Genomic DNA, 17,958 nt, shown 5'->3' with positions numbered 1-17,958 from the left:
TAGGCTAGCAGCGGCTCTGTGCCAGTGGGTGTTTATGGGAGATGGAAAAAGAGAACAAAGGCAGGCTGGGACCTAAGCGAGGCTGTGGAGCAGGCACAGGCACTAAAGGCTTCATCTATACCCTTCATCCTCTGTGTGACATTCTCTGCCCCCATCACCAGGAACCCAGTGCCCTGTTCTTTCCTCTTTCCCATGAATATAAAACTGCTCTCAGATTTCTCACTTGTACTACACAGAAAATTACTCATGCACTTTAAAGTGCTGCCTTTCCTAGAGGGAGCTGTATTGAAACAGAAATCAAAGCTGTAATCAATAATACGTAATGTATAGACTCAACATATGTTTGTCTATGTACAAAGTATGATATTAGGTGCAGGATAGGCAAAGGTGTTACAAAGAGGAATAAGCCATGGTCCTGGCTTTCAAGAAGCTCAGTCTGGTAGGGAGACTTAAGGCGAGCACACAGATGTCCATGTTTTGTCACACAGAATGTGAAGATGCCATGAGGATTGAGGTGTGGGTGGAAAGTACAGATATTCACAGGGAGAACTAATAATGAAAGCAAAGCCGGTATCAGCAGGGTACCTGCCAGTGACCCTGAAATCATACAATCTGACCAACTCCATCTGCCAGGACAGCCCTAAAGATAATTTTTTGGAGGACTGGCTGTGCCCACAGTGAAGGGTGCCCCCTTCTGGGCACCCCTAATGCCCAGTATCCCAGGAGAGGCCTAAGGGCCAAAGGTGGCTCCTCTGAGATCTTCAAAGACTAGAAAATACACAAGTCAGGCCAGTGGGGCTTGAGTTTGGGGTAACTGACACCATCAGGTGGCATCTGGCAGACTGGATCTCTAGTAATTTAATTAAAAGTAAATGAAATTAATTCTATGATTTTGAACTATTCACATCTCATTCTTTAAAATGTTTTAACGCCATTAAACCTCTTGCCAAAAGGGAGCGAGGTATGAATAAAGCCTCTCTACATCCACAACTTGTGTTTGAGTAAATCATATCTAATGCTTGTATGTCATTGACATTCACTTCTGAGAAGTGTGGGGTGGGGGTAGTTGCTAGGTTCAGGTGGGCATGGGGTCCTGGAACATGATGTGAAGATTTAAGTCATCCTCAGGAAGTGCTCATTGACCAGCGAGCCTGTGAGGGGCTGGCTCAGTCAGTTTCCTGATGCTTAGCACTCTTTTCTCCTTTTCTTTCCTTGCCTTCAGAAAGATATTACAGTGATATAAAATGGAAATGTGATTGTATAAAAGGCTATGGAGAAAATAAATCAACTTGAATCACAAACGGAGCTTCTATGGGGGAAATGTTGAGTTTCTGTCCTGGGGAGGACATGTTTTTCTATAGGGCTCAAGAAATCAAACTGTCTACGGGGCAGTAGAATATTAATAATCATAATATCTAACACTTATTGAGCTCTTTCCATGGGCCAGGAGTGGCTGAAAACTCTGATCATGCACTAACCTGTTTGAAATTCAGAACAATTCTGAGAGGATTTTGTCGTCATCCCCATTTTATGTAAGAGGGAACCCAGGATCAAAGAGGTTAAATAAGGTTCAGAGTCAGCTAGGAAGGGGCTGAGTCAGAACTCAAATCCCGTTCTGTCATATTCTGAAGTTCATTTTCTTAAATGTTAGCAAGAAACTAGAGGTCAAGAGCTATTTCCTGCCCAGTTGTTCTCTTTTAAAAACATTTCTATCAAAGTAATATATGCACATAGTAAAAAAGCAACATTTCCCAATTCCAGCCCTATCTCTCAGAGGCAACCACTTGACCAACTTCCTAGGGGTAAAGTGAGTAAAGTTTACCTTTAAAGACCACCAGGCCTCTCTGTCCCAAGAATCAACAAGTAATATCTTAGCATCCAGGGCTTGCCTGAGTGAAATAGGCCTGCCCTATACCCCTCACAGCCAGATTTTCTATTTCTCCATGTTGAAATCAGCTAATAGGATATTTGGTACTAGGAATCTCCGGCCCTATACAGGTTTCCCGTACCGGCTAGAAATAATATCCTACTTTCGCCAGCTAACAGAGACAAATGAGGCTAACTGTGGGAGATTCAGAGCGGTAGGAGGAAACTTTGAGGCAGCTGGAACCACTCAAAGGACACCAGGGATATTGCCATCTGTCTGAGGGCCAGCCCTTCTTCCGATCAGACTGAGAAAGGTTGGTGGAAGGCAGCAGAATACCTTGACCCAAATCTTGAAGAAAAATACAAGAAGGTTAATCAGGGCATCAACAGAACAAATAAAGCCGGATAAAATGTCTCTGCATAATCTCCCTTGCAGGGAGTTGGGGAGAAAACTGGTATTGCCAAATTAATTAGAAAAATCAGACCAAGAAATGAGAGAAATTGTGGGTAAATTTCACATGATTTAGGGGAAAATTAAATGAGAGGGTTCAAAGAATTGGAAAAATGACCCCCAAGACAAATAAAGAGTAGAGAAATAATGAGGGTCATGATTTTGAGATTTATGCATAAACAGAGGTTTCCTCTGATTTCAAGATTCTTTGCGTTATCACCTCATTAATTCCTCTAATTCTCTTTTTGTGTGGCTATTTTGTTGGTGACAGACAGATTATATCCCAAGGAGATGTGGTTACCAACCTTGCACACCAAAACAAGAGCAATCCAGACATCAGAGTACCGGGAAGCACAGAAGTGTGAGCTGGTCAGAGAGCAGGACACGTCTCTCCCTGTCACCTAGGAGGTACACAGAGTCAGGACGGAGGAAACCCACAATTACTAGGAACACACAAGAGATCTTTGGGGACATCTGGAGCATGAACTCTTCTACAGCATGTGATTTTGCCCTTAATACGTAAAAACTGTAACATTTAGGTGACTCAGTTATAATCTAAGTGAATGTGGCTATGGGTGAAAGAAAAGATGATAAAGTCCGGCTGACGTGTGGATGCTTGGTGATGGTGGGGCTTACTCCTCAGTTATTGTTTTGCTACCACAGTGACTCATATTAGTGCATCAACAAAATTATGAATTATTTCACATCTTGTTTCTGCTATTTTTTAACAGTTGAAACTGTACATATTAAATCTGCAAAGTCAAGATTTCACTGTATACCTCAGCCCCTTGTGAGGCTGGAAACTTATAATACTTCCCATTATTTTAACTTATGTACTAGGCACAGTTGAGCCCTTTCCCTGCGTTGTTTCCCTTCATCTAAGCCACAGCCCTAGGGAATAAGAAATACTATCATCATCACTTTACCTATGAGGAAACAGATACTTCAAGAGGTTTAAATGACTTTCCCAAGGTCACATGGCTGGTAAGTGGAATTTGAAGGAGGGCTGACTGATTCCAAATACCACCTGAAAATACCACTTATACATCTCAATAACTAGGGGAAGTCAACTTCCTATGGTTGAAAGTTCTCATTGTTGATCATGTGAAAGCAGAGATAACTGCTGGGCAGTTCTCATGTTCCGACATCTCAGTGGATGCTGTTGGAAGACATGTGGAGCAGGGGCAGTGGCTGTGGTAGCGCACTTTGCAGACAAGGGGCAAGGCACTCACCACAGCCACAGCTCCCATCTCTCCCTGCTTTTTGGGTCATTTATCTTCTTGTTGGGAGAATGAACACAGAGTGAGGACCGCTGGGAGAATGACCTCAGTGTACCCACAGAAGCCTATCCTCCCAGTTCGGAAAGTAGATTATCCAGGGATTGGGCCCCTCACCGTCATACTGACACCGAGAATCTGGAGGCACTGGATGGGATCAGTCAGCACCCACGTCACAAGCAGGATCACATCAGCTATCACCAGGGCTGCCACTAACCCCAGTAGCTGCAGGTCTTTGATTATCTGCAAAAGAGTCAGGGCCGTACATTTCCTTGGCTTGCTGGCTAAATGACACAGGGCCTAGAGTACGCTGAGGTTCCAAGGTCAGCCCTCCCAAGGGGCTTCACATCCAGCCATCAAAGATGAAACACACACTACAGATGTGCAATGGTGTCTATCTATGTCCATGTCATCACCATTACCACTAAATATTTTTATTTGTTTATCTGTCCCATATCCTGCCTTTTCTCACAAAGGATTAAGGAGTCTTATAAAATGAACACGCTATTATTTCTAGATATGTGCATAATTAGCATATAGAGATATTAATGTTTTCACATAAAACTGTTAAAAACCGTTAACTTGGAGGGTGAGATTGAAAGATGAGGGTGGTGGAAGAGAGATTACTAGCATTTTCTTTATACATATATGAATCATTTGACTTAATAGAAAGAGGCTGTGTTACTTTTGTAACTATGGAAATAAAATTTAAAAATATATACTTTGAAAGGATGAGAAGTTGAAAAAAATTAAGGAAAAGAAAAAAATCAGGAGAATTAGGATAAAAGGTCAGAAGAAGAGAGTACACAGCCCTCATGAATTGAGGGAGAAATGTGGATCTGAGTTTTTGATGACCATTGAAAAGAAGAGGGCGTAACTAGTTACAGGATTCACGGTGTCTGTAAGATAAAAATGCATCAGTCATCAGTTGCTTTACCAAACTGCTTAAAACCAATGATAATAAGAAAATCTTCAAATCAGCCAGCAAAAAGTCACCTCATCTGTAGAGGAACAAAGACAAGGATAACATCAGATTTCTTATCAGAGAGGGCCACATAAGAAGACCGCAGAATGAAAACTTCAAGGTACTAAAAGAAGAAAAGAAAGCCTCAACCTGTAATTCTATATCCAGCAAAAGTAGCTTTCAGAAACAAAGGGGAAATAAAGACTTTTTCAGATAAACAAAAGCTGGAAGAATTCAGCATTAGCACACCTGCATGAGAATGTTAATATCTTTAAAGCAAAAGGAAAATGATATCAGATGAAAATATGGATCTATACAAGGAATATTACCTTCGTGGAAAAATACACGTTGATTTTAATTATTTAAATATCTTTAAAAGATAACTGTTTATCATAGACCTGTACCCCTGGGGCTACTAATACATTATATGTTTACAAAAAATAAAAAAATAATTAAAAAAAAAGATAACTGTCTAAACAAAAATGAGTAACAATTCTGGTGGGTTTATATGTAGAAGTGAAAACAACACAAAGATCAGGAGATGAGGAAATGGAAACATACAATCATGAGATACTTATACTGTAAGTGGATGCCAATTATAGCAATGTTCACAAACACTTCCAGAAACTGAAGAAGAGGGAATACTTCCTAATTCACTCTATAATGCTGGCATTATGCTATATGAAAACTAGAAAAAGATTTCATAAGAAAAGAAAGCTATAGAACAATATTCCTTGAGTATATATATGAGTATTCCATGAGTATACACATTATAAACACAATCTTATGAAAAGGAGTCCAACAATAAAAGAAGAGGATAATACATCATGACCAAGTGGAGTTTGTAAAATGGTATTAGTTTGAGATCCTAAAATCATTTAATGTAATTCCACCAAATGAACAAACTAAAAAAGAAAAAGAAATATGATTAGTAGACACAGAAAAAATATTTGACAGAACCCAACATCAATTCTTTAATAAAACCCTCAGCAAAATGGGAAGTGAGGAGAATCTCCCTAACTAGGTAAAGGATATCTATAATATGACTATAACTAACATACTTAGTTTTGAAATACTGAATGCTCTCCTTATAAGGTCAAGAAAAATTCAAGGATGTCTGTGTTCGGCATTTGTATTGAACATTGTACTAGTGTTTCTAGACAGGGCTGTCATACAGAAAATTGGAAAGAAACTCTTTATCCACAGATAATATGATCATCTATGCAGAAAATCTGCTGGATGTACAAAAAAGATCTGATGGATCTACAATAAGTAGTTTAACAAGGTTACAACATACAAGATCAGCATATGAAAATCAATTATATTTCCATATATTAACAGCAAAAAATCAGAAAGTAAAATAAAGAACAATAACATACAATAGCATAAAAATTAAATAATTGGGAATAAATCTGATAGAAGTTATAAAGGATCTCCACTGAAAACTATACAATTAGAAAAGACCTAAGTAAATGAAGATATATACCGTATTCATGGGTTAAAAGATACAACATTGTTAAGAAGTCAGTTCTCCACAATTTGATCTATAGAGTCAACACATTCTCATCAAAATTTCAGAAGAAATTTGCAGAAATTGGCAAGCTGACTCAAAAATTCATATGCAGATTCAAAGGACTTAGATTAGTCAAAACAATATTGAAAGAGAAGGACAAAGTTGGAGAACTAACACTCCCTGACTCGAGATTTTATATAAAGCAACAATAATCCAGATATTATGGTATTGTTGTCAAAATAAACAAATACATCACTGAGACAGAATTGGATCCAAAAATAGATCCACATATCTATGGACAACTGATTTTCAACAAAGGTAAAAAGTAATTCAGTGAAGAGGACAGACTTCTCAATAAATGAAGCTGGAACAACTGTATATTAATATGTGAAAAAATTAACTTTGATCCATAAATCATATCATATTTTAAGATTAACTCAAAATGGATCATATGCCCAAATGTAAAAAATGAAAACTCTAAAACTTCTGCAAGTAAGCACAGGAGAAAACTTTTGAGGCCTTGGATTAAGCGAAAGTTTCTTAGATCTGATACCAAACATGATCCATAAAAGAACAAATTGGTAATTGGAACATCATCAAAATTAGAAATGTCTTCTCTTTTGAAAGATACACTTATGTGAATGAAAAGAAAGACATAAATGGGAAGAAAGTCTTTGTAAATCATATATATCTGCTGATGGGCTTATCCAGAATAAAAAAAGAACTCTCAAAACTCAATAGTAAGAAAACAAACAACTAAATTTTTAAAAAAATGGGTAAAAGATACTTCACCAAAGAAGACATATGGATAGCAAATAACTATGTGAAAAAATCACACTAAGGAAATGTAAATTAAAACACAATGAGATACTATTATAAACCTCTATTAGAATGACTACAAAGAACAACCAAGTCAAATGTTGGCAAGGATATAGAGGAGAGGGACTCTCATACATTTCTGGGGGGAATGTAATAAGGTACAACCATTCTGGGAGAAAGCCAATTTCTTTTTTTCTTTTTTTTTTTTTTAAGATTTTATTTTATTTATTTGTCATAGAGAGAGAAGTGAGAGCAAGCACAGGCAGACAGAGTGGAAGGCAGAGGCAGAGGGAGAAGCAGGCTCCCTGCCAAGCAAGGAGCCCGATGTGGGACTCGATCCCAGGACGCTGGGATCATGACCTGAGCTCAAGGCAGCCGCTTAACCAACTGAGCCACCCAGGTGTCCCAGAAAGCCAATTTCTTAAAAAGTTAAACATACACTTAACCATATGATCCACCCATTCTACTCTTAGGTTTTTAACCAAGAGAAATGAAAGCATATGCCTACTACAAAGACTCATACACCAATTTTCATAGTGATTTTACTTTTAATAGCCCTAAAATGGAAACAAACCCAAACATCCATCAACAGATGAATGGATAACAAACTGTATGTCTACACTTTGGAATATTACTCACCAATAACAAAAAAAGAACCACTGATGCATCCAACAACACATATGAATCTTAAAATAATTATGCCAAGTGAAAGAAGACAGGTCTAAAAAAAAAAGCACAGGGGTGCATGGGTGGCTCATTCAGTGGGGCGTCTGCCCTTGGTTTTGGCTCAGGTCATGATCTCAGGGCTGTGGGATTGAGCCCCACATCCTGGCTCTGTTCTCAATGGGCAGTCTGCTTGAGATTCTCTCTCTTCCTCTCCTTCTGCCCCTTCCCTGGCATGCTCGTACTCTTGTTCTCTTAAATAAATAAATAAATATATATATTTTTAAAAAGTACATACTATATGATTCCATTTATATAAAATTCTGGAAAATGTAAACAAATCCTTAGTGACAGAAAGTGTATCAGTGGTTGTCTGGGAATAGGAATGGATGTAAGGATTGGACAGGAGATGGAGATAACAAAGATTCTTGAAGAAACTTATGCAGATTTATACCATGATTCATGGATTTGTACCTATGTCAAAAGTTGTCAAATCATACACTTTAAAATATGTGCAATTCATTGCATGTTACTTATGCCTCAATAAAACCATTTTTTAAAAAAGATTTTATTCATTTATTTGACAGACAGCAATCACAGTAGGCAGAGAGACAGGCAGAAAGAGAGGGGGAAGTGGGCTCCCCACTGAGCCAAGAGTCTGATGCAGGGCTCGATCCCAGGACCTTGAGATCATGACCTGAGCCAAAGGCACAGGCTCAACGCACTGAGCCACCCAGGCACCCCAATAAAACCATTTTTTGTAAAGAAATCTGTGTTATAGAAGGATAGATAAACTTCTTGTCCTTTGGTCAATTTTTTTTCATCATGGTTACTCACAGCTGAGGTTATTATGAATATTCACTGAATAATGACTAATATTTGAAAAAAAAAATCATTCCAGAGAAGTAAAGTCCTATTGAGTGATATATTGGGTCTGGCTAGGACCTATTGCCAAAGAGTTTGATGAATGAACTTTGAGGTTTGGGCAAGGAACCTAATAAAATGGGAAAATGTGGTCAGGATGACATCTGATGTCGGGGATATAGGTGATCTGGCTGCCACAGAGCTTCTAGGGTTGATTCTATCTGGCGAATGGATGTCCTCTTCTTTGTTCACTGCTCAGGCCCATCCTTCCTAGTGCAGAAAATGGTCTTCCACATGGAAAAGAACTGGGCTCCAGTAAAGGAAATAATTGCTTACTTGCTACAGCTTCTCTGTAATCACTGTCCCTCACTCCGCTTTCAGCTCATATTTATGCCAAGAAACAATCTCTCTGGGCATCTTGTTCTCTCTCACACTGGTTCTAGATGCTGGCCAGTTCACATGGTACCAGAAGTACCAGGGCCTGGGGTACATATGAAGCAGAAATACATTCAAAGTCCTATCTCCCAAGAGCACTGGCACATAGCTTTCCAGGCTTGGAGACTTAGGAGACCACACTACTCCAAGGTTTGAAATGAGGAGTAGGAAATTGAGATTGCCATAAAAGGGCCTACCTAGTAATCCAACACAAACTTCTCCAGCTTATAATCAATAATAAACCTGCTGTTTGCAATTAAGCACTGGTATGTAACTGTTGCCTACTCACCACTCTCTTGTCCGGGACCCTCTGGGTAAACACCTTGTAGAGTCGCCAGCTCTTCCCCAGAATAGGGCCAAATACAAGGGAGGTCCCAATGCACAGCATGGATAGTCTTATCTACAGAGGGAAAAGGATAGAAGCAAGAGGCATGAGATAGACTTTCGTTGTTCTCCACATTCTGATCTGCAAAGCCTCAGTCCACACAGGGCAAGGGACAGGATGTGGACTGCAGTAAGCATTTCAGTGATCACCTTTGAGAGTGCCCATTCCAAGGATAAAGATAACCACCACCTATAGGAGACGCTGATTTGAAAAAAAAAAAAAAATCAAAAGTTGGACATTTTGTTCAAAACAAAAACGTAAGATTTAACGTACCTGAATGAGAGTTTCCATTGAGCCTCCCACTAAAGCATCTCGATCTTGAATCCCAAAGAGGTAAACACTACTGTAAGTCAGACAACTGCCAAGTAAGGTCACAATATTCAGATTGGGACTGGACATCTTCACAATCCTAAAGTGAATCAGGAAGAAAGACACTTATAGTCATGACCCTTTGCTGTGGGAGTAAACAGAAGTTCCCCACAAGTATAATCTCCAATGTAATCAGAGTGAAGGGCCACTGGGAAGAAAACACTTTATAGCCCTGTAAAAAATTGTTAGGATTTAAATTTATTTTAAAAAAGAACTAAATTCTGGCATTTCTTGCTTATATAACTCTAAGCCTTAAAAAAAAAAAAAAAAGGCCAACTTCTAAAAAACAGGTGGTATCAGAGAAGAGTTAGGACTTTTCCATGGAATTTATGGTTGCTAAGAGACAACTATATGCAGCCTAGTGAGTAAAAAACTAGCAGGTAGATACCTAAAGAGATACAGTTTGGAGCCCTTAGAAATGAGCTGTAAGGTAAACTGCTATTTGGAAAGTCTTTGTGATTTTTTTTTCACAATTTACTCTATTTGAAATGTAAAATTCTTTTTCTTTTCTCTGCTTGACCAAAAGAGAAAAAGGAAGCAAGCATTGAAAGGGATTTATCAAGTGACTACTAATAATTACCAAGGGACTATAAACATAAATATTAAATTTATTTAAATTTTAAATTACACTATTTAGACTAAAACTTAAATACAATGACATTCCTTAATCGGCTTTTTTTTTTTTTTGGTCAAATAGTTTTAAATTAGTTTACAGAATAATTTAAAGATTAGAGGGAAGTGTGGATAATCAGGGTGTCAGACAGACCCTGAGCACCAACGGAGGCTCAGGACAAAGTAAAAACATACGAATTGGTTAACTTAAGGGGAAAACCAGGCTTACTCTAGACAGTGACTGATAACAATTAAGAAATGTCATTGTATTTAAGAGTTTTAGTCTAAATAGTGTATTCTACATAAATTCAATGTTTATATTAATAGTCACTTGATAATTATACTTAGTTATATTTTCATTTTAAAATAGTAACTGAGGATGACAGCATTCTTATCTATGTACCTGGATTACCTGGCTGACCACTTTAAAGTTGAGAGCCAAGGCAAAACCAGTTACTAAGTGCAGCCTACTTCAATGACAGTCAAAGTACTCAGAGGCATTAAACAGTTAGGCAGTGTTAGACTTGCAAACATGATAACCAACAACGGCCCAGCTTTGATTACTTTGTGGCTGGCAGCATAATTATGTCCACACACACAAAAATACCAAGTCATTGTCCTGGGACTCAGGCCCCAAGTACAGATAAGGTTGGCCAGTAAATCCAGCTGAGGTTTACCTTGTCTTCGAGCAAAAACCTTGATTTTTCTTTTTTTCCCTCTAAAAATGAGAACAAGTTTTATGGATTCCTCTTAAAAAAAGGGGATAACAATAATACCTCCCTCTCCCCCTGACAGAGTTTTAAGGACTCAGGGAGGTAATATAGCAAAGTGGGTGGCACAGGGCCTGGCACAGAGTAAGCAGGTAGCCAACATTAGCTAATGATAATGTTAATCTCACCATCTTCAGACTTTAGAAGCCCACGAATCACTTTTTCCTCTCCTGTTTCTTTTCTTTTCTTTCTTTTTTTTTTTTTTTTAAAGATTTTATTTATTTATTTGGCAGAGAGGGATCACAATCAGGCAGAGAGGCAGGCAGGCAGAGAGAGAGAGAGAGAGAGGAAAGCAGTCTCCCTACTGAGCAGAGAGCCTGATGCAGGACTTGATCCCAGGACTCTGGGATCATGACCTGAGCCGAAGGCAGCAGCTTAAGCCACTGAGCCACCCAGGTGCCCCTCTTTTTTTTTTTTTTCTTTTTAAAAGATTTATTTGTTTTAGAGAGAGTGCACGCATGTGTGAGCGAGTGGGCATAAGGAGAGAATCCTCAAGCAGACTCCCCGCTGAGTGGAGAGCCTGACCTGGGGCTTGATCTCATGACTGAGCTGAAGCCAAGAGTCATCGTTCAACCAACTGTACCACCCAGGTGCCCTACCTCTCCTGTTTATCACCTATACCCAATCAATTGCCAGTTTCTTTCACTTGTTATTTTGAAATCTCTCCAAGTTGTCTCTTACTCTCCATTCCTGCTACTGCATGCATCCAGGATACAACCAAGTTAGGAGCAATGGAAATGGAGTCAGGTGTGACAGATGAGTAGCCTGGCTCTGCCAATCACAAGTGCGGGACTCTGGGCAAGTCACTTAACCACTCTAGGTTCCTGTTTCCTCATCTGTGTAAATAATGTTATCTTTCCTAGCCATCCCACAGATTATTGCAAAGATCAAATGAGGTGTGTGGCAAAATTCTTTGAAAACTAAGGTGATGCAAAACTACGAATTTTTAGATTTTTGATGTAACCTCTAACCCTCTGTAACACCAGTGTTTTTCCTGTCCTAATACATTCTGTATATTACTTTCAGACTTAATTTCTTAAAATACTATCTCATCACTTAGGAAGAAAACTGCATGTATACAGGTCAATTTTGTTTAAAGTCTCCTGTATCCAAATTTAAAATCTAGCCCTATCCTCCCTATCCACTCATTCATCCATCTCCTCAGTCAGCAAGTCTTCAAATTGTGACTGAGGGAGAGTAATCTTTACTAGTTTGTCTCTTCTCGTAAGAAGGAGAATTATGGGGTTAATACTGACTGCCAAAGTAAGAACAGTGTGAACCAGCAGCTTCACAATACATTTGTTAAGTAAAGTAATACCTTAGATAGACCAGTGCTGACACTGCTTAGAAAAGGGCACTGCTGACCTAGGACTGGCTACTTGGTGCAGTCAGAAGCTTGCGCAGTGGAAAAACCACTGGGTAGATCTTGCAGGACAAATAACTCAGGCTGTTCTTCTCCATGACTACGCACAAGCATGAGCCATGAATAGCTGATGATGACCTCCCTGACAAGCAGCTGCCCAAGTTCACAGCCTCACGTCTGTGCTGTCCAGATCACTGATGGGTAAGTTTCTTTCTTAATTCCTCTCTGGGGCCCTTTTATTTGAACACCACTCTATAATCAGATCTTCTTTGTGTTATTCAGTACTGCATGCAACCCTGATTTAAACTTTCTCCCTCTCTTGATTTAGTTAGGAGGAATTCAGTTTAGTTATTTTTAAAAAATTTTAATTATTGTTTCTTATTAACATATAATGTATTATTTGTTTCAGGGTCAGCTTAGTTATTTTTAATAAAATATATATTACATGGTCTTCATACCTCAGAAGTTGATGCAAATTCATTTCCTAAATGGACATGTTGTGGACTTACATAAGTTTATTTTTATATTTTTCATAAAAAATTTTACTTAAAAGTTGCATCAGAAAAAAATGAATGGAAGATGATTTACCTATTTTGTTTGGTGAAGTTAACACCTGTGAAGTCACTGAAAAGTGAATCATCTCTTATTCAGCAGATGAATTATGTATGTCTGGGGAATGTCTTTCCTAGTTTAATAGGAGTTCAACCACCAATGTCACTTACATATTTCTGTTGAATTAAAGATGAAATCTACACATGCTGAATATTCTAATCAACCACAAACACATAATTTCCACAAAGCAAGAAGATTTCAATATTATATACTTAATTATAAATATTCGGTCCCAACAAAATTACCTATGTTGCATTTATAAAGAGGTAAGGGCTTGGACTGGGTTACTAGCACTCAGAAACAAGGTGTTTTTTTTTGTTGTTGTTTTTAAGGATTATATAGCTATCTCATCTTTTTCTCTTCATTTATTCATTGGCAATGTAAGATGAGCTTTCTTGATTTTTCTATTCTCAAGTAAGTCTCAATATAAATAGATAAATATCCATCTATATCTGTACAACCTGAATAAACTTGAATTATCATTTCAAAAGCCTTTAATTAATTCTGATGCTTATATAACATCCATCAGCTCACAGGTATGATGTTTTAAAAGTTTATCAAACACAGGTTTCTGAACTTCGAAGTTTATTATACTTGCTATGGAGGACTGACTGGTCATCCTATTGTTTCTTTTAATTCTGGTTATGAACTGAATTTGGAAACATGGCTTGCAAATAGGGTTGAGGGTACTTCTTGTGGCTATTAGAAAAGTTTTTTCAAACGTCACAGAGTCATGGTTTCTGAAATGTTATATGTGGGTCACTAAGCTTTAAACTTATCTAAAACCAAGTATGAATGTCTTTCTAAAAAGATTTTTAATAAAACACTTAAGATTAAATTGTTAGAGTCAACTGAATTTCTTTTTCAATCCACTGTTTTTGATCTATGCTACAGGGGGATTACAAATCTACCTCAGCTACATATGTTCCAAATAACTTTATCATAAAGTTGTTTCATGTGTTTCAGCACATAGTGATCATTTTGCTACTTTGCTTATTTCTAATGTTTTAGGTTCAATATCTAAACCCAATTCAAATTCTGCACACCTCAAAGCAATATTTATATACATATATATTTATGTGACTTCTAACCATATATATTCTAATTCTGTAACATAATGGTGAGAGCAGCTTGGCCCTGTTCCTTCCTCTCCTGTCTGGGCCAACACTCTAGGAGACCATCCTGGGAGACTTCATTAACATTTCCACCTCCAGAGTTCTAAATTCTTTTATCATGATGACTTCACTTTATTCTTCTTCTAGATACACATCCCCAGGATCCCATCTTGTCTGTTATAATTATTCAGAATAATTTTTCTTCATAAATTTTGAAGACCAATATTCCCCTCTTTGATCTCAATGCATCTAAAATTGAACTCTTAGTCTTCTCCCCAGACCTGTTCTTCTCACATTCTTCCCCAGTTCAGATAATGGTAATTCCATCTTTCTGTTGAGCTGGGCCAGAAATCTTGAAGCCCTCCTTGACCCTTGCTCACCACCCACATCCAATCTGTCATGAAATACTTTTGACTCTATTCTTGAAATACATCCAAAACCACTACTTTACCACTTCTGTTGCCACCACCCTGATCAAAGTCTGACTTTGCATTTCTCAATTGCATTATTACAATAGCCTCCTAACTGGTCTCCCTGCTTCTATTCTGGACCCTTCCTAAGTCTATTTTCAGCATAGCAGTCATAGCAATCCATTAAGGGTAAATCAGATCATGTCATTTCTCTGTTCAGAAGCCTGCAATGCCTTTCCGTTTCGCTTAGAAGAAAACTCAGTCTTGACGAGAGTGTACAAGGCTTTTATATTTGGCCCTCGTTAGCTCTCTATCTTATTTCCTACTTCTTCCTCTTGCCCACTCCACTCCACACAGGCCTCCTTGCTATTCCTTGAAAACACCAGTCACTCACACACTTCAAGAATTTGAAGTGGCTGTTCTCCCTGTCTAGAATATTCTAAATCATGTATTTGCATGGCTCCTTCCCTCTGTCCTTTTATGTCCTTGTTCAAAAGTTACCCTCTCAATCAGGGCTACGACTCCATTTAAAATCATACTCTTTCTCAGAATTCCAAATCCTTCTTACCCTGTTCTATTCTATCTCCACCCCACCACAGCACTTATAACTTTCTAAGGTATTACACAATTTATAGATTTATTGTTTATTATCTTCTCCCAATCAGAATTGTTCATGATCTACTCCCAGCACTAGAATATTACCTAGGATATTGAAAGCACTCAGTAAAGGGGTGCCTGGATGGTTAAGTGTCTGACTTCAGCTCAGGTGGTGATCTCACGGTCCTGGGATCAAGCCCCACAATGGGCTCTGTGCTCAGCAGGGAGTCTGCTTGTCTCTCTCCCTCTGCTGTCTCTGCTGCTTTTGTTCTCTCTCTCTCTCCTTATCTCAAATAACTAAATAAAATTTTTAGGGGCGCCTGGGTGGCTCAGTGGGTTAAAGCCTCTGCCTTCGGCTTAGGTCATGATCTCAGGGTCCTGGGATCGAGCCCCATGTCGGGCTCTCTGCTCAGCGGGGAGCCTGCTTCCCTTCCTCTCCCTCTGTCTGTCTCTCTGCCTGCTTGTGATCTCTGTCTGTCAAATAAATAAATGAAATCTTTAAAAAAAAAAAAAAGAAAGCACCCAGCAAACACTTGGTGAATGAATGAATAAGTCCCCTATACTCCAGCCCTCTCATATGCTCACCTCTAACATACTTGTTCATTGACAGCCTGCAGACCTCCAGTTCCCTGGCTCTTCAGCTTCCTCACAGTCTGTCATTCTCTCTTCCTTTCTGTACCCAACGTGACACCTCTGGTTGGTCATCTGAACTGTTCTCTCAGCAACACCCACTTCCTTTTCCAAACAAGCTCTTTTGCTGCATCTGCCTGACAAAACTCCCATCAAAATTTCAATCCATTGTCTGCCTTTATATCCAAACAGCAGAATGCCGGGGGAGAAAATTTTATAGCCTTGCAGGCTGTTGCCACCAAAATTAACGAATGAGCTAGGGCTTACTGTACCAGCAATTAATCTTTTTATTTGTTCTATGAGATATGTTTCACATTTTCTTTGTGGGTGACCCACTTCATCGGCTTCAAAGAAATAAGAGCATGTATCTGTTTGGATGATGTCCTCAGCCCAGCTTTGGTGCCTTCCTCTATGGCTTTATAAGGGTATATATGCATTAGTACAATTGTCATGTTATATTACCAGCTTTTTGTATTTGTCTCACTGGACAGTTTCTACTCCTCAAAAGCCAGGCTCTTTCTTATTCGCCTGTATCTCAGCTCCTAGCACAGTCCTTACAAAATGGCATGTGTTTCATGACCATTTGTTGAATGAATGAATGAGTGAATCAATGAACTCATTAAAAATATGAAAGACCCATCACTCCCTCTTTTCTTTGTCTTCTTCTCTAATTTCATTTTTCTTTGGCAATGCTCTCTTCTGTTAGGCAGAAGGATGAGGCTTTCACCCTTTCCAAAGGATTCCAAATGGCTCTAAAGCAGTAGAGATCTCTGACAGTGAGAGGGAAAGTCAAAAGTTGGTTCAATGTCTGTATGTTAAGACAAAAAGGGTAATTCTGTGTTACGGTAAGAGTTTTAGGAAGCCCCCGCCTGGAATGGCTGAGATCTTCCTGGCATTATTGAACATGAAAGGGCCAAGATTATTTTGGATACTGTGGCTTTCCATAGACACTGGTATTTTTTTTTTTTAAGATTTTATTTATTTATTTGACACACAGAGAGAGATCACAAGTAGGCAGAGAGGCAGGCAGAAAGAGAGGGAGAAACAGGCTCCTTGCCGAGCAGAGAGCTAGGCGCGGGGCTCCACCCCAGGACCCTGAGACCATGACCTGAGCTGAAAGCAGAGGCTTAACCCTCTGAGCCACCCAGGTGCCCAGACACTGGGTTTTGACAAATCTTCTCCATACCCCAAACTGTCACTGAAAAGCCTTGTCATTCAGATGATCCACTCCTTTGCTTCCCCACTCAGCATGGTGTTGGGGGAGTCTAAAAATAAGTGAAAGAAAGAATCCTAACAGAATGCTGGTGAAGCTTCTCTTTGTTTCTAGGAAACTGCAGCATCTTGGGGATGTGTATATTCATATATGCACACACACACATATGTGTTTACTTGTCTCCAATGAAATCAGGCCACTTGAAAGATTCCTTTCCATTGGCTGAATTCTTCCTGGAGAAATCCCCCAGGAAACGCTTTTGTCCAAGATGTCTCTTACATCATGTGTCGAGGGCTGTGGAGGCCCAGTGATATGATGACAGCCCTTGTCAAGCAGTTGATGGATGAGTCCTCATCTTCAGGACCACACAGATTACAGTCTCAGCTGACATCTGCTCAGAGGTTAACAACATGCATCCATTCCCTGACTTCAGAAAATCTGCTGATCTTGGACTGATTTGCTGCTAGCAGCTAGGCTACAATGCACGCCTATTCTATACATCCTTGCAGCTACTAAATTGTGTTCTGGAGCGAGCTAAAACACAGTCCTGCTTTATGTTCAGGGTGGGCCGGGCCTCTCTAAATTTGCCTGCTTTCCTGTAGTCGTAAGTACTTGCATAGCTTTCTTTTACATGGAGAGAGCAGGCTCCTACCGCTGTTCTGTCAGTGCACGTGCAGCTGCCGGAGCTGGAGATGAACTGGAAGAACAAAGACATTCTGCCTGCAGGATAGCTAGGGGATTCATGGTGGCTGGACTTTCTTTTCCAGCACTCTCTTTCTCAACTTATGGCAGAGGCAAGTTTTGTTCCCTACTGTTGGCTTGTTAATAAGCCAGTCACACTTCGTATTTCTGCTTCTTTACCATATGCAGGTTCCACAGGCTGACCTGGTCATCAGAGATGCTTTAGAATTTACATCTTAATCAATCAATCTCAATCAGTCGATCCATCCATTAATCACACAAACATTCAGCTATTAAGTGCAAAAGAAAACTTGCTAACGATCCTGGCCCCAAGTTCCCCTTTAGCAGA

General features: G+C 39.2%; 1 protein-coding gene and 1 long non-coding RNA gene across 2 annotated transcripts in view; one reads left to right on the top strand and one right to left on the bottom strand.

Annotated features, from left to right (window-relative positions):
• Positions 1 to 17,958, bottom strand: part of GPR156 (G protein-coupled receptor 156) — a 61,927-nt gene that overhangs the window by 13,547 nt on the left and 30,422 nt on the right. Inside the window, 4 exon segments of the mRNA XM_032347609.1 lie at positions 2,623 to 2,718; positions 3,712 to 3,837; positions 9,142 to 9,252; positions 9,511 to 9,646. Coding sequence (XP_032203500.1) covers positions 2,623 to 2,718; positions 3,712 to 3,837; positions 9,142 to 9,252; positions 9,511 to 9,646 — 469 coding nt within the window.
• The window catches only part of LOC116593422, a 35,801-nt gene continuing 30,320 nt past the window's right edge, over positions 12,478 to 17,958 (top strand). Inside the window, exon 1 of the long non-coding RNA XR_004286901.1 lies at positions 12,478 to 12,552. This is a non-coding gene — a long non-coding RNA (uncharacterized LOC116593422). The remainder of the gene's footprint in view (positions 12,553 to 17,958) is intronic.

Source organism: Mustela erminea, chromosome 1, assembly GCF_009829155.1.
Source record: "Mustela erminea isolate mMusErm1 chromosome 1, mMusErm1.Pri, whole genome shotgun sequence".
NCBI classification, from domain to species: Eukaryota; Metazoa; Chordata; class Mammalia; order Carnivora; family Mustelidae; genus Mustela; species Mustela erminea.
The sequence above is the reverse complement of the archived record's forward strand: the minus strand, read 5'-3'. Positions and strand labels throughout refer to the sequence as shown.